This window comes from Myotis yumanensis, unplaced genomic scaffold, assembly GCF_028538775.1.
Source record: "Myotis yumanensis isolate MYYU_CA2020_CCGP unplaced genomic scaffold, mMyoYum1.0.hap1 SCAF_6, whole genome shotgun sequence".
Lineage (NCBI taxonomy): Eukaryota > Metazoa > Chordata > Mammalia > Chiroptera > Vespertilionidae > Myotis > Myotis yumanensis.
The window spans coordinates 90,829,534-90,847,994 of record NW_027223757.1 but is presented as its reverse complement, the minus strand read 5'-3'; the positions used below and the strand labels follow the sequence as shown (position 1 = coordinate 90,847,994).

The 18,461-nt window shown below is 54.8% G+C and overlaps 1 protein-coding gene across 2 annotated transcripts in view; it reads left to right on the top strand.

Moving 5' to 3' along the window:
* Nucleotides 1-18,461, top strand: part of PNPLA1 (patatin like phospholipase domain containing 1) — a 43,555-nt gene that overhangs the window by 19,239 nt on the left and 5,855 nt on the right. The window contains exons 2-8 of one of the 2 annotated variants that reach the window (XM_070418689.1): nt 66-298; nt 2,407-2,472; nt 3,340-3,549; nt 4,706-4,766; nt 11,213-11,785; nt 14,727-14,805; nt 16,335-16,460. In XM_070418689.1, coding sequence (XP_070274790.1) covers nt 66-298; nt 2,407-2,472; nt 3,340-3,549; nt 4,706-4,766; nt 11,213-11,785; nt 14,727-14,805; nt 16,335-16,460 — 1,348 coding nt within the window. Of the gene's footprint in view, nt 1-65; nt 299-2,406; nt 2,473-3,339; nt 3,550-4,705; nt 4,767-11,212; nt 11,786-14,726; nt 14,806-16,334; nt 16,465-18,461 lie in introns of those variants that run through there. The other variant, XM_070418690.1, reaches the window with a different exon arrangement.

The following is an 18,461-nucleotide window of genomic DNA, read 5'->3' as shown; positions in this document are numbered from 1 at the left end:
AAATCACCGTTGACCCCCCTTGGCCACGGCCGCTGAGCTCCCGCTCCTCTCTGCTTCCTCCACAGATGAGTACCTCCGAGTCCTCAACGTGGGCGTGGCCGAGGTGAAGAAGTCCTTCCTGGGGCCCCTGGCGCCCTCCTGCAGGATGGTGCAGATGATGCGGCAGTTCCTGTACCAGGCCCTGCCTGAGGACTCCTACAAGGCCGCCACCGGGAGGCTGCACGTGAGCCTCACCCGCTTCACCGATGGAGAGAGTGTGGTGGTTTCCGAGTACAGGTCCAAAGAGGAGCTCATCGAGGCAAGAGGGCGGGGCCGGGGTGGGGGCGGGGCCTGGAGTAGGGCAGGACTGTGGAGTGGGAGCAGGGCTGTGGAGTGGGGGCGGGGCTGTGGGGTGGGGCGGGGCTGTGGAGTGGGGGCAGGACTGTGGGGTGGGGCGGGGCTGTGGAGTGGGGGCAGGGCTGTGGGGTGGGGCGGGGCTGTGGAGTGGGGGCGGGGCTGTGGCGTGGGGGGGGCTGTGGCGTGGGGCGGGGCTGTGGAGTGGGGGCAGGGCTGTGGGGTGGGGCGGGGCTGAGTGAGGGCGGGGCTGTGGAGAGGGGGAGGGGCTGTGGGGTGGGAGCGGAGCTGTGGAGTGGGGGCGGGGCTGTGGCGTGGGGGGCGGGCTGTGGCGTGGGGGCGGGGCTGTGGCGTGGGGGGGCTGTGGCGTGGGGCGGGGCTGTGGAGTGGGGGCGGGGCTGTGGGGTGGGGCGGGGCTGAGTGAGGGCGGGGCTGTGGAGAGGGGGAGGGGCTGTGGGGTGGGGCGGGGCTGTGGAGTGGGGGCAGGGCTGTGGGGTGGGGCGGGGCTGAGTGAGGGCGGGGCTGTGGAGAGGGGGAGGGGCTGTGGGGTGGGGGCGGGCTGTGGAGTAGGGGCGGGGCTGTGGGGTGGGGCGGGGCTGTGGAGTGGGGGCGGGCTGTGGCGTGGGGGGCGGGCTGTGGCGTGGGGGCGGGGCTGTGGAGTGGGGGGGCTGTGGAGTGGGGCGGGGCTGTGGGGTGGGGCGGGGCTGAGTGAGGGCGGGGCTGTGGAGTGGGGGGGGCTGTGGAGTGGGGCGGGGCTGTGGGGTGGGGCGGGGCTGAGTGAGGGCGGGGCTGTGGAGAGGGGGAGGGGCTGTGGGGTGGGGCGGGGCTGTGGAGTGGGGGGGCTGTGGCGTGGGGCGGGGCTGTGGAGTGGGGGCGGGGCTGTGGGGTGGGGCGGGGCTGTGGAGTGGGGGGGGCTGTGGAGTGGGGCGGGGCTGTGGCATGGGGGCGGGGCTGTGGAGTGGGGGCAGGGCTGTGGGGTGGGGCGGGGCTGAGTGAGGGCGGGGCTGTGGAGAGGGGCGGGGCTGTGGCGTGGGGCGGGGCTAGAGTGCGGTGTGGAAGGGCAGGTTGGAGGGCAGGCTGGTCCTGCTTCACCAGCCTTCTACCACCTTCCTCGTCTACCTGTGCCAACCAGAGCAAACCACAACAAAGCTGCACTGTTCTAGCCTCATTAACAGAGCTCTTAGCTGGGTTGCTCTTGCTGGGGAGGGCTGGGGGTGGACCCAATTTTCGTTCCTGACAAAGGGGTTGCGCTGCATGACTCTGTCCCACATTTCTATTCCCCTCCCCTCCTCTGACAACAAGGCCCTTGCCACCCATCCTCTCATCCCCACACTGGCCTGGCCATGATCCTGGGTGGAGGGTGAATAGGCAATGCACGTGGATACTCCTCCACCACCTCGTGTCCCTGGGCTTGTTGGCACCAGCTCTTCAAGACTTTCCTCTCCAGCCTCCTACCACCTTCCTCGTCTACCCGGGCCAACCAGCACAGACCACACACCAAGCAGGTCTTCGTGCCTTTGCACCTGCTGTGCCCTCCGCCAGGGAAGCCCTTCTCTCGTTCTCACTCCCCTTCACCTGCCGTAGAAGACTCCAGTCATGCCTGCTGGAACTCTCCTCCATCTGCCCGCCCCACACCCCCCTAAGCTGGGTGCTTCTTTGGGGCCACAATGTCCCTGCTCACCTCCCCCACGGCACCTGTCACCCTGTACTGTCACCTGCTTGCTTACTCCCCTCTTGCAGCATTCCCAAGGGTGGGTATCTCACCCTCCTTTGATGCCAGGACCTGGCCCAAGCCGGATGCACAGTGATGGTGGTTGAATCCCATTGGATTTATGGAACTTTGGTCCCAGAAGGGACCCTGGAGGTCACTGAGGTCACCCTCTGCCTTTAAAGCTGTGACCAAGTTGTCACCAAGGACCCAGCTAGTCAGGGCCAGGACAGGGACTGAACTGGGAGGAAGGCAGGGCCTCCACCTTGGGTTTAAGGAAAGCGTGGCTGGCCGTGTCCCGGGGGCTTGCAGGTACCCCCAGCCCCCAGGGCCTCAGGTGTCTCAGCCCTGTTCTCCCCCCGCAGGCCCTGTACTGCAGCTGCTTTGTCCCCGTGTACTGCGGCCTCATCCCCCCGACCTACCGCGGTGTGGTGAGTGCTGAAGCGCGGGCGGGGCTGAGCCGGGGCCCAGGGGTGCCTCTCGGACCCTGAGACCACAGCTGGGACAGCAGGGGGTGGTCTCAGAATTCAGCAGGAAGACCAGGAGTTGGAAAAGTTCTTCTGTTTTCCTGCTCAGAATTCCCCATATAGTAGATGGACTTCTGGGGCCTTAAGAGGAACTTTCCCAACTAGGCTGGGCTTCTCTCTGGATGCACCAACCCATTACTGAGCCCAGCAAATCAAGATGCCTCCGTCTTTACAGACTTTCCCAGGCTTGACAGGAAGCCTAGGACACAGGCCCTGCACCGTGGGGACCTGGAACCTTGAGTGATGGGGACCTTTGAGGTCATCTAGGCTAGTGCCTCGCAAACTTCCACGTGCCCACGAATCGCTCAGGGATTTTGTAAAATAATGCAAATCCTGCCCCAGTAGGTCTGGGGCAGGGCCCGAGACTGCGCCTGGAAAGGGCTTCCACTGAGCCAGCGCTGCTGGTCCCCAGACCACACTCCAATCAGAGGGTCTAGCCCACCCCCTCCTCATCTTATGGAGAAAATGAGGTCCGGACAAGGTTCAGCTCTAGATGGAGCCCAGCTTGCATGTCGGTGTAGTTCTCAGTGACCCCAGAGGGTCGGCGCCTTTGTTCTCAGCTGAGGAACCGAAACCCCAGAGGGGAAGGGCCTGGAGGGTGGACACGTGGCCGGTCAGGGTGCCTGGCTCGGCAGAGGGGCAGCTTGGACCCGAGTGACCTTGAGCCCATCACCCAGCCCCCGGGCCTCAGTGTAGGGCTTGTCCTTGTGTCCTCCCCGCGTGGGGAGGGGCCCTCTGGCCAGGCGCACATTTCTCACTCTGCCCCCACAGCGGTACATCGACGGCGGCTTCACGGGCATGCAGCCCTGCGCCTTCTGGACCGACTCCATCACCATCTCCACCTTCAGCGGCCAGCAGGACATCTGCCCCCGGGACTGCCCCGCCATCTTCCACGACTTCCGCATGTTCAACTGCTCCTTCCAGTTCTCCCTGGAGAACATCGCCAGGATGACCCACGCCCTCTTCCCCCCGGACCTGATGGTGAGAGAGGGGGGCCTGGAGGGGCCGGGGTGGGGGTGGGGGTGCAATGGGGAAGCCAGTGGGGCCCACTCAGTTCCCATATTTCCTCCCCTCGAATGTTCCCTTAAACTTCCTCCTAGACCTGCATCCTGGCCTTTTCGCTAATGAGCTGTGTGACCTTGCACATGTCCCCTAAGGGCTCCCAGCCTTAATGTCCTCCCCTGTAACTAAGGTGATGTCAGAATCGCTGATGGGATGGTAACTGAGCTCTTCCACTCTGATGTGCGATGCCAGGTCAGCAAACTGTGGCCCGGGGGCTAGATCCACCCCCTCCCTTGTTTTTGGACAGCCTGTGAGCTAAGCGTGGGCTTTCCACCGTTAAAGGCTGTAAAATGGGCGGTGAACACACAATACAGTGTACAGATGACGTGTGTAGAGTTGTGCACCTGAAACCAATATAATTTGGTTAACCAGTGTCACCCCAATATATTCAGTAAAAAGAAAACATAAAATAAAACAAATGACTGTAAAAAAAAGAAGATGAAGAAGAAGAAGAAGAAGAAGAAGAAGAAGAAGAAGAAGAAGAAGAAGAAGAAGAAGAGTAAGAAGGGAAAGAAGAGGAGGAGGAGGAGGAGGAGGAGGAGGAAGAAGAAGAAGAGGAAATGACAGACTATGTATGGCCTGCAAAGCCCCAAATATTTGCTACCTGGCCCTTTACAGAAAAGGCTTTGCGGGCAATATCTCGTGTGACCCTTCAGCATCCTCTGCGATAGATGCTATTATTACCCCATTTTACAGATGAAGAAACTGAGGCTGTGAGAGGTTACACCTACAGAGCCCCACAGCCAGTAAGTGGCAGCACTGGGATTTGAACCCAGTCTCCAAACTTGGCTTTTCATATGGTCCAAATGCACTTTCCCTGCTTCTGCTACAAATACCTCGGCGTCTCCCGCCAGAGGAAGCTGGTGGGCAGCTGCGCAAAGTTTAGCACACTGGTGTAGTGTCACTATGGACACAGGAACTGCTCCCAGTCCTTGGCAGAGAGTGAGGGATGGGACCGGACAGGCACATTTGAAGAGCCCGTCAAATAACAGGCGAAAGCAGCTGCTCTGGGGAGGAGACCGCGCTGTCGCTGTCGCTGCAGCCTGAGTCTCTTCCCGGTGTGCCCCCCTCGCAGGTCCTGCACAATTACTACTACCGAGGGTACGAAGACGCCGTTCTGTACTTGAGGCGGCTGAGTAAGTACCACGTGGAGCCCCGATGAAGGGAGGCCCGGAGGGTGGGCAAAGACAAGAAGTAGGAGAGCTGAGCAGGGAGGGGAGCATTCCCCCACATTGGTGACCTGGAGAGCCAGAAATGGGTGCAGGACTGACAGCTGCCTTGTCCAGGACAGGCCACTGTGGCCAGAAATGAGGATCTTCGTGCAAAGGCCGCGTTTCGGTTACCTGAGGGGACAGTGTCTGGGGCTTTGCACAAATATATTTCTGGATAGAAAAACTGTATGTAGGAAATACATAGCTCGTATCTTCCATTTTCGTGTCATTTCATTCTCTTTCCAAAAGGGCCGTATTGTTAATGTAGGAACTACATGCGACAGGTTTATGTTTATCTGAGGCTCTGAAGGACGTGCGGCTCAGCACATGCGAGAGAGGAGCCCTGGCCCGTGCTGGTTTGGAGGTCGTGGCCCCGCACCTGTGTGTCCTCTGTGATTTGGTAGAAGGAGGACTCCAATGACATGTATAACACGCTTTAACATGAGGAAGGTCATGGCAAACGTCTCTGTTCAGTGGAAAGAAAAAACCTTTTCCATATTAGAGTTAATTTCCAAGAGAAGGGATTCCTGGCTCAAAGGGCATTTCCCGTAAAAACAGTAAGTTTTCCCCATAGTTCCCCAGCGTCTTCATGATTGTCCTCTGGGCAGTTGGTTGTGCAGAAAACTATTTGATCATCCCTTTGAGTTTCCAAACATTCACTATGATCAGCAATGCTGTGTTGTACTTGTGTGTACAGATTTAAGAAATACTTTGAGAGTGAGATTAAGGTGTTGAATGAGGTTTTTCCCCCCAGGATATAGTCACTTTTCCCCTTCACAATTGCTTCCTGCTTTCCCAAGCTCCCACTGTCCTGACTCTATGTTCTCCTGGGTCCTTTCTCCCAACAAGGGTGGGGGTGGGAGAGAATGGGGGCTCCGAGGCAAACAGCCTGGGCCAGGATTCCTTCCCTCCAGCTGTGTGAGCTCAGGGAATCCACTCCCCCTCTCTGAGTCTTGGTTTCCTAATCTGTGAGAAGGGTTTAGATCCCCATTCCTGACACCTCCCAGCTGTGTGATCTTGAGCAGGTAGATAACCTCCTGGGGCCTCAGTTTTCTCATCTGTATAAGGGGCTGATCATCGAACCTCCTCAGAGGTTATCGTGAAGATCAGAGGAGCAAAGCCACAGAGCCCTCAGCACCATTCTCCAATAGCTGGCGGTTCTTGGTGAGGACAGCAGAGTCCCATGTCCCTGCCGTGGTCAATCCAGTCTCTGCCCCCTCGGAGCCAGAGACAGGCCCCTCCTCTCATCCCTCGGCAGGACAGACTCCTCCTGGCCCTGCCTCCTCTGACAACTCCCCCATCCTCATTTGCACAGGTGACAGCTGTGAAAAGTGAGCCCCAAAAGGTGAACAACATGAGGGGTGTCATGGGGGGGGGGTAGAGATGGGGCCTCAGGAATAGGAGGGGCTGGCTGGGGCCTAGCACACTGGTGTAGTGTCACTATGGACACAGGAACTCCTCCCAGTCCTTGGCAGAGAGTGAGGGATGGGACCGGACAGGCACCTGGAATAATAGCCTGAGGTGCATATGTACCATCTCAACCACTAGTAAGTGGACAGCTCGGTAGTGCTAAGCTTCTTCACAAAAGCAGGAAGCAACTGTGAAGGGGAAAAGTGACTATATCCTGGGGGAAAAAACCTCGTTCAACACCTTAATCTCACTCTCAAAGTATTTCTTAAATCTGTACACACAACAAGTACAACGCAGCAGCTGGGGAGCCCCTCCACTCTCCTCAATGATGATGTAGGCTGGGGACTTGGGGCTTAGGGAGACCCCCTGATTTGGGGCTCAGATCTTGGAGCAGACACCAATTCCCTGCCCCAGGAGACCCCTCTACACCCATTACAGCCTGGCTACCAGGCTTCTCCATACCTGCCTCTCCCCTAGAACTTTTCCCTTCTCTTCCTCTCAGGGCAGGCCCTGGGGAACTCGTCCCCCCCGTTTCTCAGTAGCACCTTCTCCCATCCTTCCACCTGCGGGAGGAACCCAGCGCCCTCCCCCCACCCCTCCCCCTTAGCTGGTGTGGACGTGTTCACAGGTATGAATGGTGTCCTAAGCACAAGGCTGAAACCCTGCATTTCAGCATCCACTCCTGACCCGGGCAGTATATGGAGGGTGGCGGGATTTCCCAGGGGCCCTGGAACCACCCCCAGTAGGAAAGACGCTAAAGGAGATGCTGTCTACTGCTGGCCACCGGCCAGGGTTGCTCCTGCTTCCATCTGCCAGTGCTGCTTTCTCAGCGCAGGTTTCAGCGCCCCCACCCCAAGCCTCTGGGGTTTAGATGGGCTGGATCCGCCTCCTTCACAGGGAGCGTGGGAGGGAACCACCCAGCCTGAGTGAGTGCGGTTTTAATCCTCACCCGCCATCCGGAACGGAAAAGGCTAGTCCACTCCAGCCTCCCGCCCAACTGGAGGGTGGTCAGCTCCACAGGAAGCTGCACCCACAGGTGTCACCCCCCCCCCCCCCCACAAGGGCTCACCTCCACCTCACTATTCCTGCTGCCGGCAAGTCTCCCTCCATCTGCCTCCCTGCAGCAGCCTCCAGCTTGCCATGTGCTTGAGGACACACATCTCTCTCTCTCTCTCTCTCTCTCTCTCTCTCTCTCTCTCTCTCTCACACACACACACACACACACACACACACACGCCTGTGAAATGGGCTGTGCACCTGGGCGCTGAGTGAGGTTGGAGCTCAAAGGACGCCGTGTCTAAAAATAGCCACGTGGCATCCAGACCTGTCCAGCCAAACCTACCCTCCTCCTTCCCTCCTTCCTGCCTTCCTGCCATTCTTCCCTCTCTCTCCCTCCCTGCCTCTCATAATTTGATGTGTACACACACACACACACACACACACCCCTGTGAGACAGCTCCCCGTCAGAATAGCGAACCATCTATCACGCCCGGTCTCCTCCTGCCCCTCAGTGATTCCTCCCACCTCCCCTCACCCACCCCAACTTCTGATCTGCTTTCTGTCATTACAGATCAATTGCATTTTCTAGAGTTTTTGATAAATGGAACCTTATACTGTGAAACCTTATTTTTGGCTGCATTCTCTCCTTCAGCGTAATTATTCAAAGATTCACCCATGTTGTTGCGCGATATAAATAGTTCATTCCTTTTTACATTCCATTCCCTTGTATGACTATACCACCGATCATTTAGCCATTCACCTGTTAATGGACATTTAAGTTGTATGCACCTCAGGCTATTATGAATAAAGCTGCTATAAATACTCATATATGTGTATATATATGCTCTTATGTCTCTTCGGTAAATACCCAGGAATGGAATGATTAGATCACATGGTCGATGTGCTATATATAATTATGATAATTACGTTATATAATATAATGATATATAATTTGCATATAAAATTGTGATAAGGACACATAACATAAGTGTGCCATCTCAACCACTAGGAAGTGGACAGCTCGGTCGTGCTAAGCATGCTGACTTTGTTGTGCAGCTAACCTCCAGAACTTTTTACTTGCAAAACTGAAACCATACCCGCTGGCCCCAACTCCCCATTTCTCCCTCCCCCAGGCCCTGGCAACCACCGCTCCTCTTTCTATTTCTACGGGTTTGATTACTTTACATCCCTCACATCAGGGAAGCACACAGTATTTGCCTTTTAGTTCACTTACAATGTTCTCAAGGTTTATCTATGTTGTAGCATGTGACAGGACTTGCTTCATTTTTAAGGCTGAAGAATATTCCAGCGTGTGTATATACCACATTTTATTTAGCCATTTGCTCATCAGTGGACATATGGTTGCTTCTCCCTCGTGGCTGTTGTAAATAATGCTGCAATGGAAGGGTGTGCAAATATCTCTTTGAGATTCGATGATCCATTCGTTGGGACATGTGCAGATGGAGGCATATTCCCAGAATGCGGATCTAGCTTGTTAGGAGACCACCCTGCGGTCCCCCAAAGTGGCTGTCTCATTCTCCATCCCTCCAGCTGTGAGGAGAGCTCCAGGTCCCCCCGTGTTCACCGACACTTGGCGTGTGTGGCAGGTCTTTCCCATCTGAGCTGTCCTGAGAGGCGTGCAGCGGCGTCTCACTGGCTTGAAGCTGCCTCTTCCTGGTGGCTGATGATGCTGAACATCTTGTCATTTGGTTATTAGTCGTCCAAAGAGCTTCTTTGGTGGTTTCCATTCAACTCTTTTGCCCATTTCCCCCTAGGCCTTTCATAAGCTTTATTTTTAGAACAGTTTTAGATTTACAGAAAAGTATAAAAACAGTACAGCGTTTCCGTACATCCCGCACCCAGGTTTCCCGTCGTTAGGTGTTACAGGGTGCCTAGTAACCAAGGCTACACTCTGCTCAGACTTCCTGAGTTGCTGCCTGATGACCTTACTCTGACCCAGGACGCCATCCCGGAGAGCACGCCGCGTGCCGTTGTCATGTCCCCTCGGACTCTCCTTGTTGGTGGCAGTTTCTCAGACTCTCCCTGTGTTTAGTGACTGGCAGGACTTAGTCCTGGCCAGAGACTTTGAAGACTGCCCCTCAGCTGGGGTCTGTCTGATGTTTGCCCCATGATTAGACGGGGTCCTGGGTTGGAGGAAGGAAGACAGAAGAGGCAAAGTGCCGTCTCAGCACATTCCACAAGGGCGCGGGCCGCCCACCTGACGGTCACGATGGTGTGACCTCGGTCACCTGGCTGCAGCGGTGCTGGTCAGGTTCTCCTGGTGAAGTCACCCTTTCTCCTCTCCCCACCCTGTGCTTTCCGGGAGGAAGTCTATGCGTAGCGCACACGGAAAAGGCGAGGAATCCTCCTCCACGTCCTTAAGGTCAGGGCGCCCCCATGAAGCATGTGGGCTGCTTCTGCCTGGACGATGGGTCTCGTCTGCATCACTCAGGCAGTTGTTTCTTTGTTTATGTGTGAACTCCTGGGCACTTATCTTATTCTCTGGGTTCTTATTCAACTCTAAGTTTTTTCTCAAATTGTCCCGGCTTTGGCCAGTGGGAGCTCTTTCAGTTGGCCCTTTGCCCATTTGAAAAATGGAATTGTTTGTTTCTCATTTAAGAGCTTTAAGGAATTCTAGATAAACGCCCTTTGTCAGGAATACTGTTTGTAAATGTTTTCTCCTGAGCTTTGGAATCTTCCCAGTTTTGCCTGTTTTAGGAAACTTGCCCTGGGGCCCTCTGCTTGTCTGCCTCAATCCCGGCCCCTCCTCTCACCTGCCTTCCCTCCCCAGGAGTCTCCTGCACAGCCACCACCACAGCCCCAGTGACCGCCCGGTGGGCTCTCAATACATATGAACCTCTAACCCTCGTCTCTAGAACCCAAATCCACATGCACACTGCCCACTGGTCCCTCCTTGGGCATCTCCAAGGCCCCTAAACTCAACGTGTCCCAAAACAAGCTCCTAACCTGAGCTCTCTTCCCCCCTCTCCCCGTCCATCCCTCCCACGGTCTAATCTCAGCAGACAGCACCAGCATCCATCCGATTGTGCAAGCCACCTACCTCCCCTCAGCCCCCATCAGTCCCTCACCGATCCTCACCCACTTGCCTCCCAAACAGAACTACTTCCTTCACCTTCTTCCAGGCGCAAGCCCCACACAGCTCCACAGCCACCCGACAGGTTTCCCCGGCCCCCTGTGCCCTTGTCAGTGAGTCTCCACACCCAGCTGCCGCGACCTTGTCAAAGCCAGAGTCAGGGGGGCGCCTCCCTGCCTAGAAGGCTTCATGGTCCCCATGAAAATTAAGAGTCCTCAGTGCTGCCTACCAGCCCTTGAGCGAACTGGTCCCTGCTCCTCAGCCCCATCCCCAACCACAGAGCCAACCCCCACCCCGCCCCCCGCAGGCTCCAGCCACACTACCTTTCAGGACCCCACGTCTGGTGCTCCTTCGGGCCTGTGACCTTTGTGCATGCTGCTCCCTCTGCCTGACTCTCCTACCCATCCCTCCTAACCATCCCCTGGACCACTCACTCAGCCTTCAGATCTCAGCTTAAATGCCCCTCCCTCGGGGAAGCCTCCCAGTTAAGTCCTCCCTGCGTCCCTTTCTGCTAGGGCCACGCTCCTCCCCTGCCTAACACTTGTCTTGATTAAAACTTGAGATCAGGGCCTGCCCCCGCCCTGGGCTGTAAGCTCCGGGGGAAGGAACCGTCACACCTGTTTCTGTCTCCTTCGCCTCCTCAGTGCCAGGCACAGTGCCTGCCACACAGAGAATCTCAATAAATATCCACTGAATACGTGGATTAATCCGCAATCAAATACTCAATGTCAATCCAAGCAAGTAATGAAAGGCACCAGTGGGAAATAACCCTGTTTATGACAGTAACTTGGAAAAGCGTTTTTTGCAAACACCATGCTGATGTCGGAGGTTCGAAATGCCACCTGTGACCCATGCTTGTGTTTCCTAGACGCTGCTTACCTTAATTCTCCCTCCAAGAGGGTGATCTTCCCCCGGGTGGAAGTGTACTGCCAGATAGAACTCGCCCTGGGCAACGCGTGCCGGGAACACAGTGAGCCAAGCCTCCAATCAGAGCAGGCCAGTCTGGAAGAATCCACGCAACTTCCCACACAATGCGATGGCAAAGAGCAAGAAAGCGGTGGCCGCGGCCCACTTGTGTCCCCACCTGCACAGACACCTGAATGCACACACGAGTGGCCTCTGGAGTCACCCGCTTCACCACCTGCCTCTTCATCTGAGCAGTCACCTGCATCGACCCTGGGCTCTTCATCGTCATGTTCTCCAGCTGACTTGCCACCTGTATCACTCCCAGCTGTGCCCTCACCGCCCAGCCCCTCACCTGGTCTGTCACCTGTGTCACCACAGCAGCAGGTACAGCTGACTGGATCACCACGCGAGTCCCCACCCTCCCAGCCACCTCCGGGGCCTTCAGCTGGGGGCGCACCTCACACGTTGCCTCGATGTTCTTCGACGTCACCTGCACAGTCAGCTGCGGAGGAGCTGGGCTCAGCACAGCCCCAAGGTAGGGGCCCTCTGGCTTCTCGCGGCTTCTCGGGGTTTCCTCTTGTCTGCAGCCCTTCAGCTTGACAACATGGTGGCCCAAACCATTGCTTCCGAGGGCAGGCAGCCACACGAGGGCAGTGTACCTGATAGTTGTTTGTTTCTGTAGCCCAGTGAGTCTCCAAGTGAGGCTTCCAACCAGCAGCAACGAGAATTTGCAGGCCCCACCGCAGACCTGCTAAGTCGCAGACTCGGGGGGTGAGGCCAGCTGTCCTTTCTACAAGCCCTCCAGGTGGCTCTCTTGCCCGCTTACCTCTGGGGCTGCTGTCCTGGTAAATGCTATTGAGTCCAGGACGGTGCTACTCAAAGGGTGGTCTGTGGACACTGCCGGTCCCCTAACTATCTGTCACTAGTTCACGATGAAATGGGCACGGAAACTGAGAGAAGCATTTAGAAATGTGTAGCGGGGTGGGGTGGGGAACCTTTTTTCTGCCAACGGCCATTTGGGTATTTATCACATCATTCTCAGGCCATTCAGAATTATAACTTAAAAATTAGCCTGTGGTCAAACATTTAATTAATGCCCTGGCAGGGCCAGACCAAGTGATTTCTCGGGCCGTGTAAGGCCCTCGTGGACGTTCCCCACCCCTGGTGGCAATAAGATGGAGCCATGGCGTGGAAGGGCTTCCCTCCTCCATTTGATTGTATTCCACCGAAGCACGAGTCCATGTGGGTTGTAAATAAGATTTTAAAAAACGGGCTCTTTGCTGAAGATTGTTTGAGAAGCACTGTTCTAGGGGCTGCAAAGAGGAGCAGTTCTCACTTCCTCGCCCCGGGGAGTCTCCCCTCCGGCAGAGGGGATGGCAGGAAACCAACTCAAAGATACAAGATACGTTATTTGGTTCCAAACCTGTTGTGGGTGCTTATGGAGGATGTATCACTGCTCTCGGGGGAGGAAGGAAGGCCTCTGGGAGGTGACAGGCGGGTTGACAAGGCAGGATATTGACCATCCTGGTCTGTGGGATGGATTGGACGGAATGAAAAGAGCAGGTCAGGATTTGTTTATTCGAGAAGCTCAGGTGCAAAGCAAGAAAGTGCAGAGTACATTCAGGATGAAGAGGATGGTCAGGGTGGGGCAAAGGGACAGGGCCCAGATCATGAAGGGTCCTGACGGCCCAGCAGCCAAATTTCCATACTATTAGAGTAAACAGTAGCACAGATTAGCAATGAGAAAAAATCTAAGGATAGTAAAAGTCAGAAAATTGGTCCAAGTGTTTCACATGCTCTCTATTTCCTGTGAAATAAAATGCATGTATTTTCATATCACACCGGTGCCTATAGGTAGCCATCCTCAGGTGCCTGAGCCATCCCGGGCTTCCTCACTCCCCCTGGGGGTGGGCAGAGGTACTGAAAGTCCAGTGCTTCTCAGCTGGGAGCGATTACCCCCGGAGACCTTGGCCATGCCTGGAGGCCAGATGCTGCTGAAACCCTACAGTGCACAGGCCCGCCCTCGGTTCAGTCTGCTGAGGCGGGACCCCTGTGTAGCCCCGGCCGAGCCGCTGTGGCACCCCAAGCCGGCTGTGGGGGGTGGGCAGGGAGGAGCCCCCCAGGCTCAGCGTTGTCAGTCCTACAGTGAGGGCCATGTGGCAGGGGGTGGGGTGTTGCAAGAAGCCCTGGAAAAATCCCCCAACAAAGGAACTACAAGTAGATTTGCGACATCCACCAGGCCCCCAAATGAAAGAACTTCATGTAGGGGAATCTAAATAGAGTCCATGTTATTTTTAGTTACATAATTATTATTAATCTTCATATTTCATATATCCCCATACTCTGAAAACATGCAATGCACTTACTTAAGAGCATGGTCATAAAACTATTAATATTTTTTATTAAAAAAAAATGAGAAAAGCAGTCCACAGAGCCAGTGATGGAAGGTCCAGGCCTCTGTGGGTTTTTCTGGCACTTTGCCTCGCACGGCTGCTCTGTGAGGGACGTTATGATGTTCCATGGAGGGTCAGCCTCAGTCCTTCCACTGCATCTCGGTCGAGGCCACAATAAGATTTTGGTCCCACAGACGAGAATTTGAGAACAAGACAGTTCACTGTTCTTTCTGAACACTCTCGCTTACTTCCGATTGTAATATCAAAAAAGACTAAACATTTCCGACGTCACGCTGTTAACCACTGGGCAGCACTACCCAGCACCTCGTCAATTTCCAGGTTCACACTAACAAAAAACGAGGAAGACACAATTGCCCAGGTAGTTCAGGACAAAAGAGTAAAACTTTGGCAAAAAGTAAAATGGTCCTAGCCAGTTTGGCTCAGTGGATAGAGCATCGGCCTGCGGGCTGAAGGGTCCCAGGTTTGATTCCAGTCAAGGGCACATGCCCGAGTTGTGGGCTCCATTCCTAGTAGGGGGCGTGCAGAAGGCAGCCAATCAATGATTCTCTCTGATCAGTGATATTTCTCTCTCTCCCTTCCTCTCTGAAATCAATAAATATATATATATTTTTAAAAAAAGGTAAAATAGAAATGGAGACAGACTTGTTTTGCTTTTCATGTTTTAAGATTCAGGGCCCCCTTATCTACTTTGGGGGTTAGAGAAGGGTTTGGTCTCCCCTCAGTCCTGTCTAAAACTTGGTCATATCATTTCACTGTGTCTTTCTTAAAAACAGGGAAAGGGAGGGGACGGGCAGGCCTGCCCTGAATGAGGTAATGTAGATAGATGAAAACGCTTTGTAACCTACAAAATACTGTACAGACAGTAGCTTTTGCATGATGGGAAAATTCCCCCGCCTTTGCGCTGTTTAGGAAATGTCCTGCCTCCTATTGGCTGAGCAGCATGCCAGTGAAGTGATGGGTGACAAGAAAAATTAAACAACCAAACAAACAAATAAAAAGAGTAAGCACCCCTCACCCACGCCATCTCACTCCTGTCTCCTGCATTTTTCCTTTTGGCTGCAGTTCCTCTGGCCTCTTTGAATCCCCAAAGCACCGTGCCTCTGGCGACCGTGAAGGAGACCAGCAGCAAGCCGGATGCCGCGTGAGTTTCCCCTCCACGGAGACGGAGTTCTCTCCTGTGACGGGGGAACGCTAAGGGACACTTCCGCCTCGTTCCCCGCCCCGGGGACACTGGGATCCCTTTCCAGTCTGTGTGGTGACAGACCACCACCCTCTCCTGTCTTCTTCGGTGGGGACCATGCGTGGGAAAGGGGCCTTTCACGCCGACAGTGCCACTCTCCTCAGCTCCCTGCTCCGTGCACCGGGCACACACCTTCAAGTGCAGAGGGACACTGGTGACGGCTCAGCTCGAGAGAGCAAGCAGTGCACTGCTCCCCAGCCCTAGCGGCCGCTGCACGCGATGAGTTGAGGGCCTCCCTTCACCCAGTTCATTGCTGCCAGCACGATAAGGAGGCTAACATTCCTGTGCTGTGGGTGGTCCCCAGAGAAACCTTTCTCATGGTACACATCAGCGGTCGGGGTCGTGTCACACGTGCTCCGTGATTATCTTTGCAGCCGTTCCGAGGGGGGGTCTGGGGACCTCTATGATTTTAAGCTCCCAGGCTCCCTCACTGTCTGGAAAGCTGTGGGCGAGCCAGTGCAAGGCACCAGCAGGAGGTCAGAGGGTGGACCGGGCACCTCCCCACCAGCCTCACCCCTCCCTGCTGCTGGGCAGCTCTGGTGGTGGCTGGGCTTCTCTCTGGCCACAGCTGCAGGGGTTGGGAGAGCAGGGCCCCTTACTTTTCATGCTGCCCCTCCATATCACACCATAGCAAATACATTAAAACAGACCTGATTCCTTCTCCCAGTATAATTTCAATATAAAACTTTTTTAATGAGTTTGCATAAATTTTTTAAAATATTTTTTTACTAGAGGCCCGATGCACAAAATTCGTGCAAGAGTCGGCCTTCCTTCCCCCAGCTGCTGGCACCGGTTTCCCTCTGGCACCTGGGACCCGGACTTCCCTCCAATCCCCCCGGCTTCATCCAGAAACACCTCTGGAATGATGTCTGGTCTAATTAGCATATTACCCTTTTATTATTATAGATTGATTTCAAAGCGGAAAGGAGAGGGAGAGAGAGATAGAAACATCAATGATGAGAGAGAATCATTGATCGGCTGCCTCCTGCACGCCCCCTACTGGGGATGGAACCCACAACCCAGGCATGTGCCCTTGACCAGAATTGAACCCGGGACCCCTCAGTCTGCAGGCTGACGCTCTATCCACTGAGCCAAACTGGCCAGGGCAGAGTTTGCATACATTTAATAATTTTGTGCTTGGGCATAAAGTATGCATTTTGTTCTCATGATTTACACTTTATTGCATTGACATATAACCATGTGAAAGTTAGAGTTTCTGTTGACTAGTTGGCATGTTCCTCAGACAAATATTCATTGATTACAAAATAAAGGCCGCTGGGAACTCCGACGCTCCCAGGCCCAGAGCCACGCTCTGGTGTGTCTGACACCTTCTCAGCTGGAGCAGGGCCCTGCCGGGGGCTGGGGGGGGGGGGGGGGGCGCGGGGACACAGGACCGTCACTAACAAACCACTACCCCTCTCTCTGCCCAGGGCGAGCCCTGCCGGAGACGCCAACTGGGTGAACAAGGCGTTCAAGAAGAACAGACCAAAGACAAGTGGCACCAGAAAAGGCTTCCCGAGACATCCGCGACCCAAAAAGCCGGGCAGCAAAGTGCAGTGAGCATGGCTAACGTTCTTACATCCCACGGGCAGGAGCGGCGTGGGCATGGGCTGCAGGAAGATTACAGGGTGGGGAGGGGTCAGGAGTGGGGCTAGGAGCTGGGCTTTGGAAGAGGACGCACCCGACATGAGATCCGCGATCAGCCACGGTCTCACTCAATGAGCGTTTAGTGACGTCAACTATGTACGGTGCTTCGCAGGGAGCAAGATGTGCAGCAGCAGCCAACAACTAGCAGACGCCAAGGTTATATAACTCCCAGAGGTGGGCCAGCTACCTCTCAGCTCCTGGGTAGAACTGCACTAGAAAACAAACTAGACAGGTCGATGCCCACGTGACCCTCAACACGTAGAGCTCCTGACTGTTCCCACCCTACAGCTAAAAGCCCTCTCCAGCGTAGGCCGGCTTCCTATAGCTTTTTGACTATGTTATATTGTCATTGATTTCACTGATCGACATTGACGGAGCACCCAGTAAGCGCCCAGCACTCTTCTGGGCTCCGGGGAAATAAAAGGTGAATTAAACTCAATCCCCAACTTCCAAGAGTTTCTCTTGAACTTTGAACTTCAGGCCAAAGACAAGAATAAAACCTACTGATCTGACGAACTATGAGCTCCACAGAAACCAAGCCTTCATTTATTATTATTATTATTTTTTCCAAGCTTCTCTTTTAGGCACATGGATCCATACATACACACTGGCAAACCCAGGACACCAGCCTCAAACACAAACCAAGCTGGTATCACCTGTAATTACTTTGCTGGATTATCAAAGCATTCTCTGAAGGAACAGACCTGCGCTGCTATTTAATTTTCTTCAAGCATTTATTGCTCAGAAGAAAAACCCCTAAATCATTGTAAGGGACATCCTTCCAGGTTGCTCCTGTCCCGGGAGGGGTCCCTGGGTAGGCAGAGGGACTGGGGCGGGTAGGTACCTGGTGGGTGGTGGGAAGCAGTATGGTGGGGAGGAGGTTCTCAGAACTGCCACCAGAACCAGGCCAGACCCCCAGGCACCTTCGGGATGGGCAGGGAGGCCTCAGGACCCAGCAAGCAGTTGGCGGCCCCTGGTGGCCACTGGGTCAGTGCAGCCTGGGATTATTCTCACTCTGTTCCTTGGTGTCCAACTCCAAGACTTCCCTGACCTTGAGTGTCTACATCTCTGTCCCTAGAAGCTCAGGTCAGGAGCATGTGGGCAGGTCTGCAGGGGGCATGGGAGTGCCATCTGGAAGCCAGCCCCGACTCAGGCCCTTGGTTCCGGGTCAGGCCTCTCCTACACGTCAGAGCAGTGGGAACTCTGCAGTTCAGCCAGAGCTGCTTGGGGACAAACTCCTAGGAATCCAGGTGCTTTATGAAGAAGCGGGCTGGGGTCAGACAGACAACAACATTCATAAGCTGTGGGAGACTGTGGTCGGTGGTCACACGTGCTGTTCTGTCCGCAATGCTTCTTTCCAGAACAGGTTATGAAACTGCCTGGAGGCAATTCACCAATTGAGCTGAAGTAATTCCACTGCTCTGAGCTTCAAACACCAGGGTAGGGTGCAGAAAAGAGAAGCTCAAAAATGCTAGGCATAGAGAAGAAGGCGTGATCTGCTCATTATGTCCCAAACTACAATCAGGGGGACACTGTCTCATCCAAGGGCTAGTCCTGTGTAAACTCCTGGTCCCCAGCTGATATTCTTCCCAACAAAAACGAGAGAGGCTAGAATGAAAGCCACAGTGTGGGTGTTCCATACATACTATGAAAACAGCACCCCTTCCCTGAGAACTAGACTGCCAGCTGTGGAAGGTTGTCATATGCACTGCTTTTGTTAGAACAATTACCTGCTGACTGCAGAAATCTGTATGGGTGACGCACAGAGCGTCAGAGCTGTGTAAATAGCATGGGAAGCAGTACAATAACAGGTGCCTACGCCTGTGTTGGCAGTGTACCCTTGGCCAGCGTGCGGGGCCTCCGCCTCTTCCCCTTCCCGAAAACCCACATATTAACGGACTTTTGTAAAC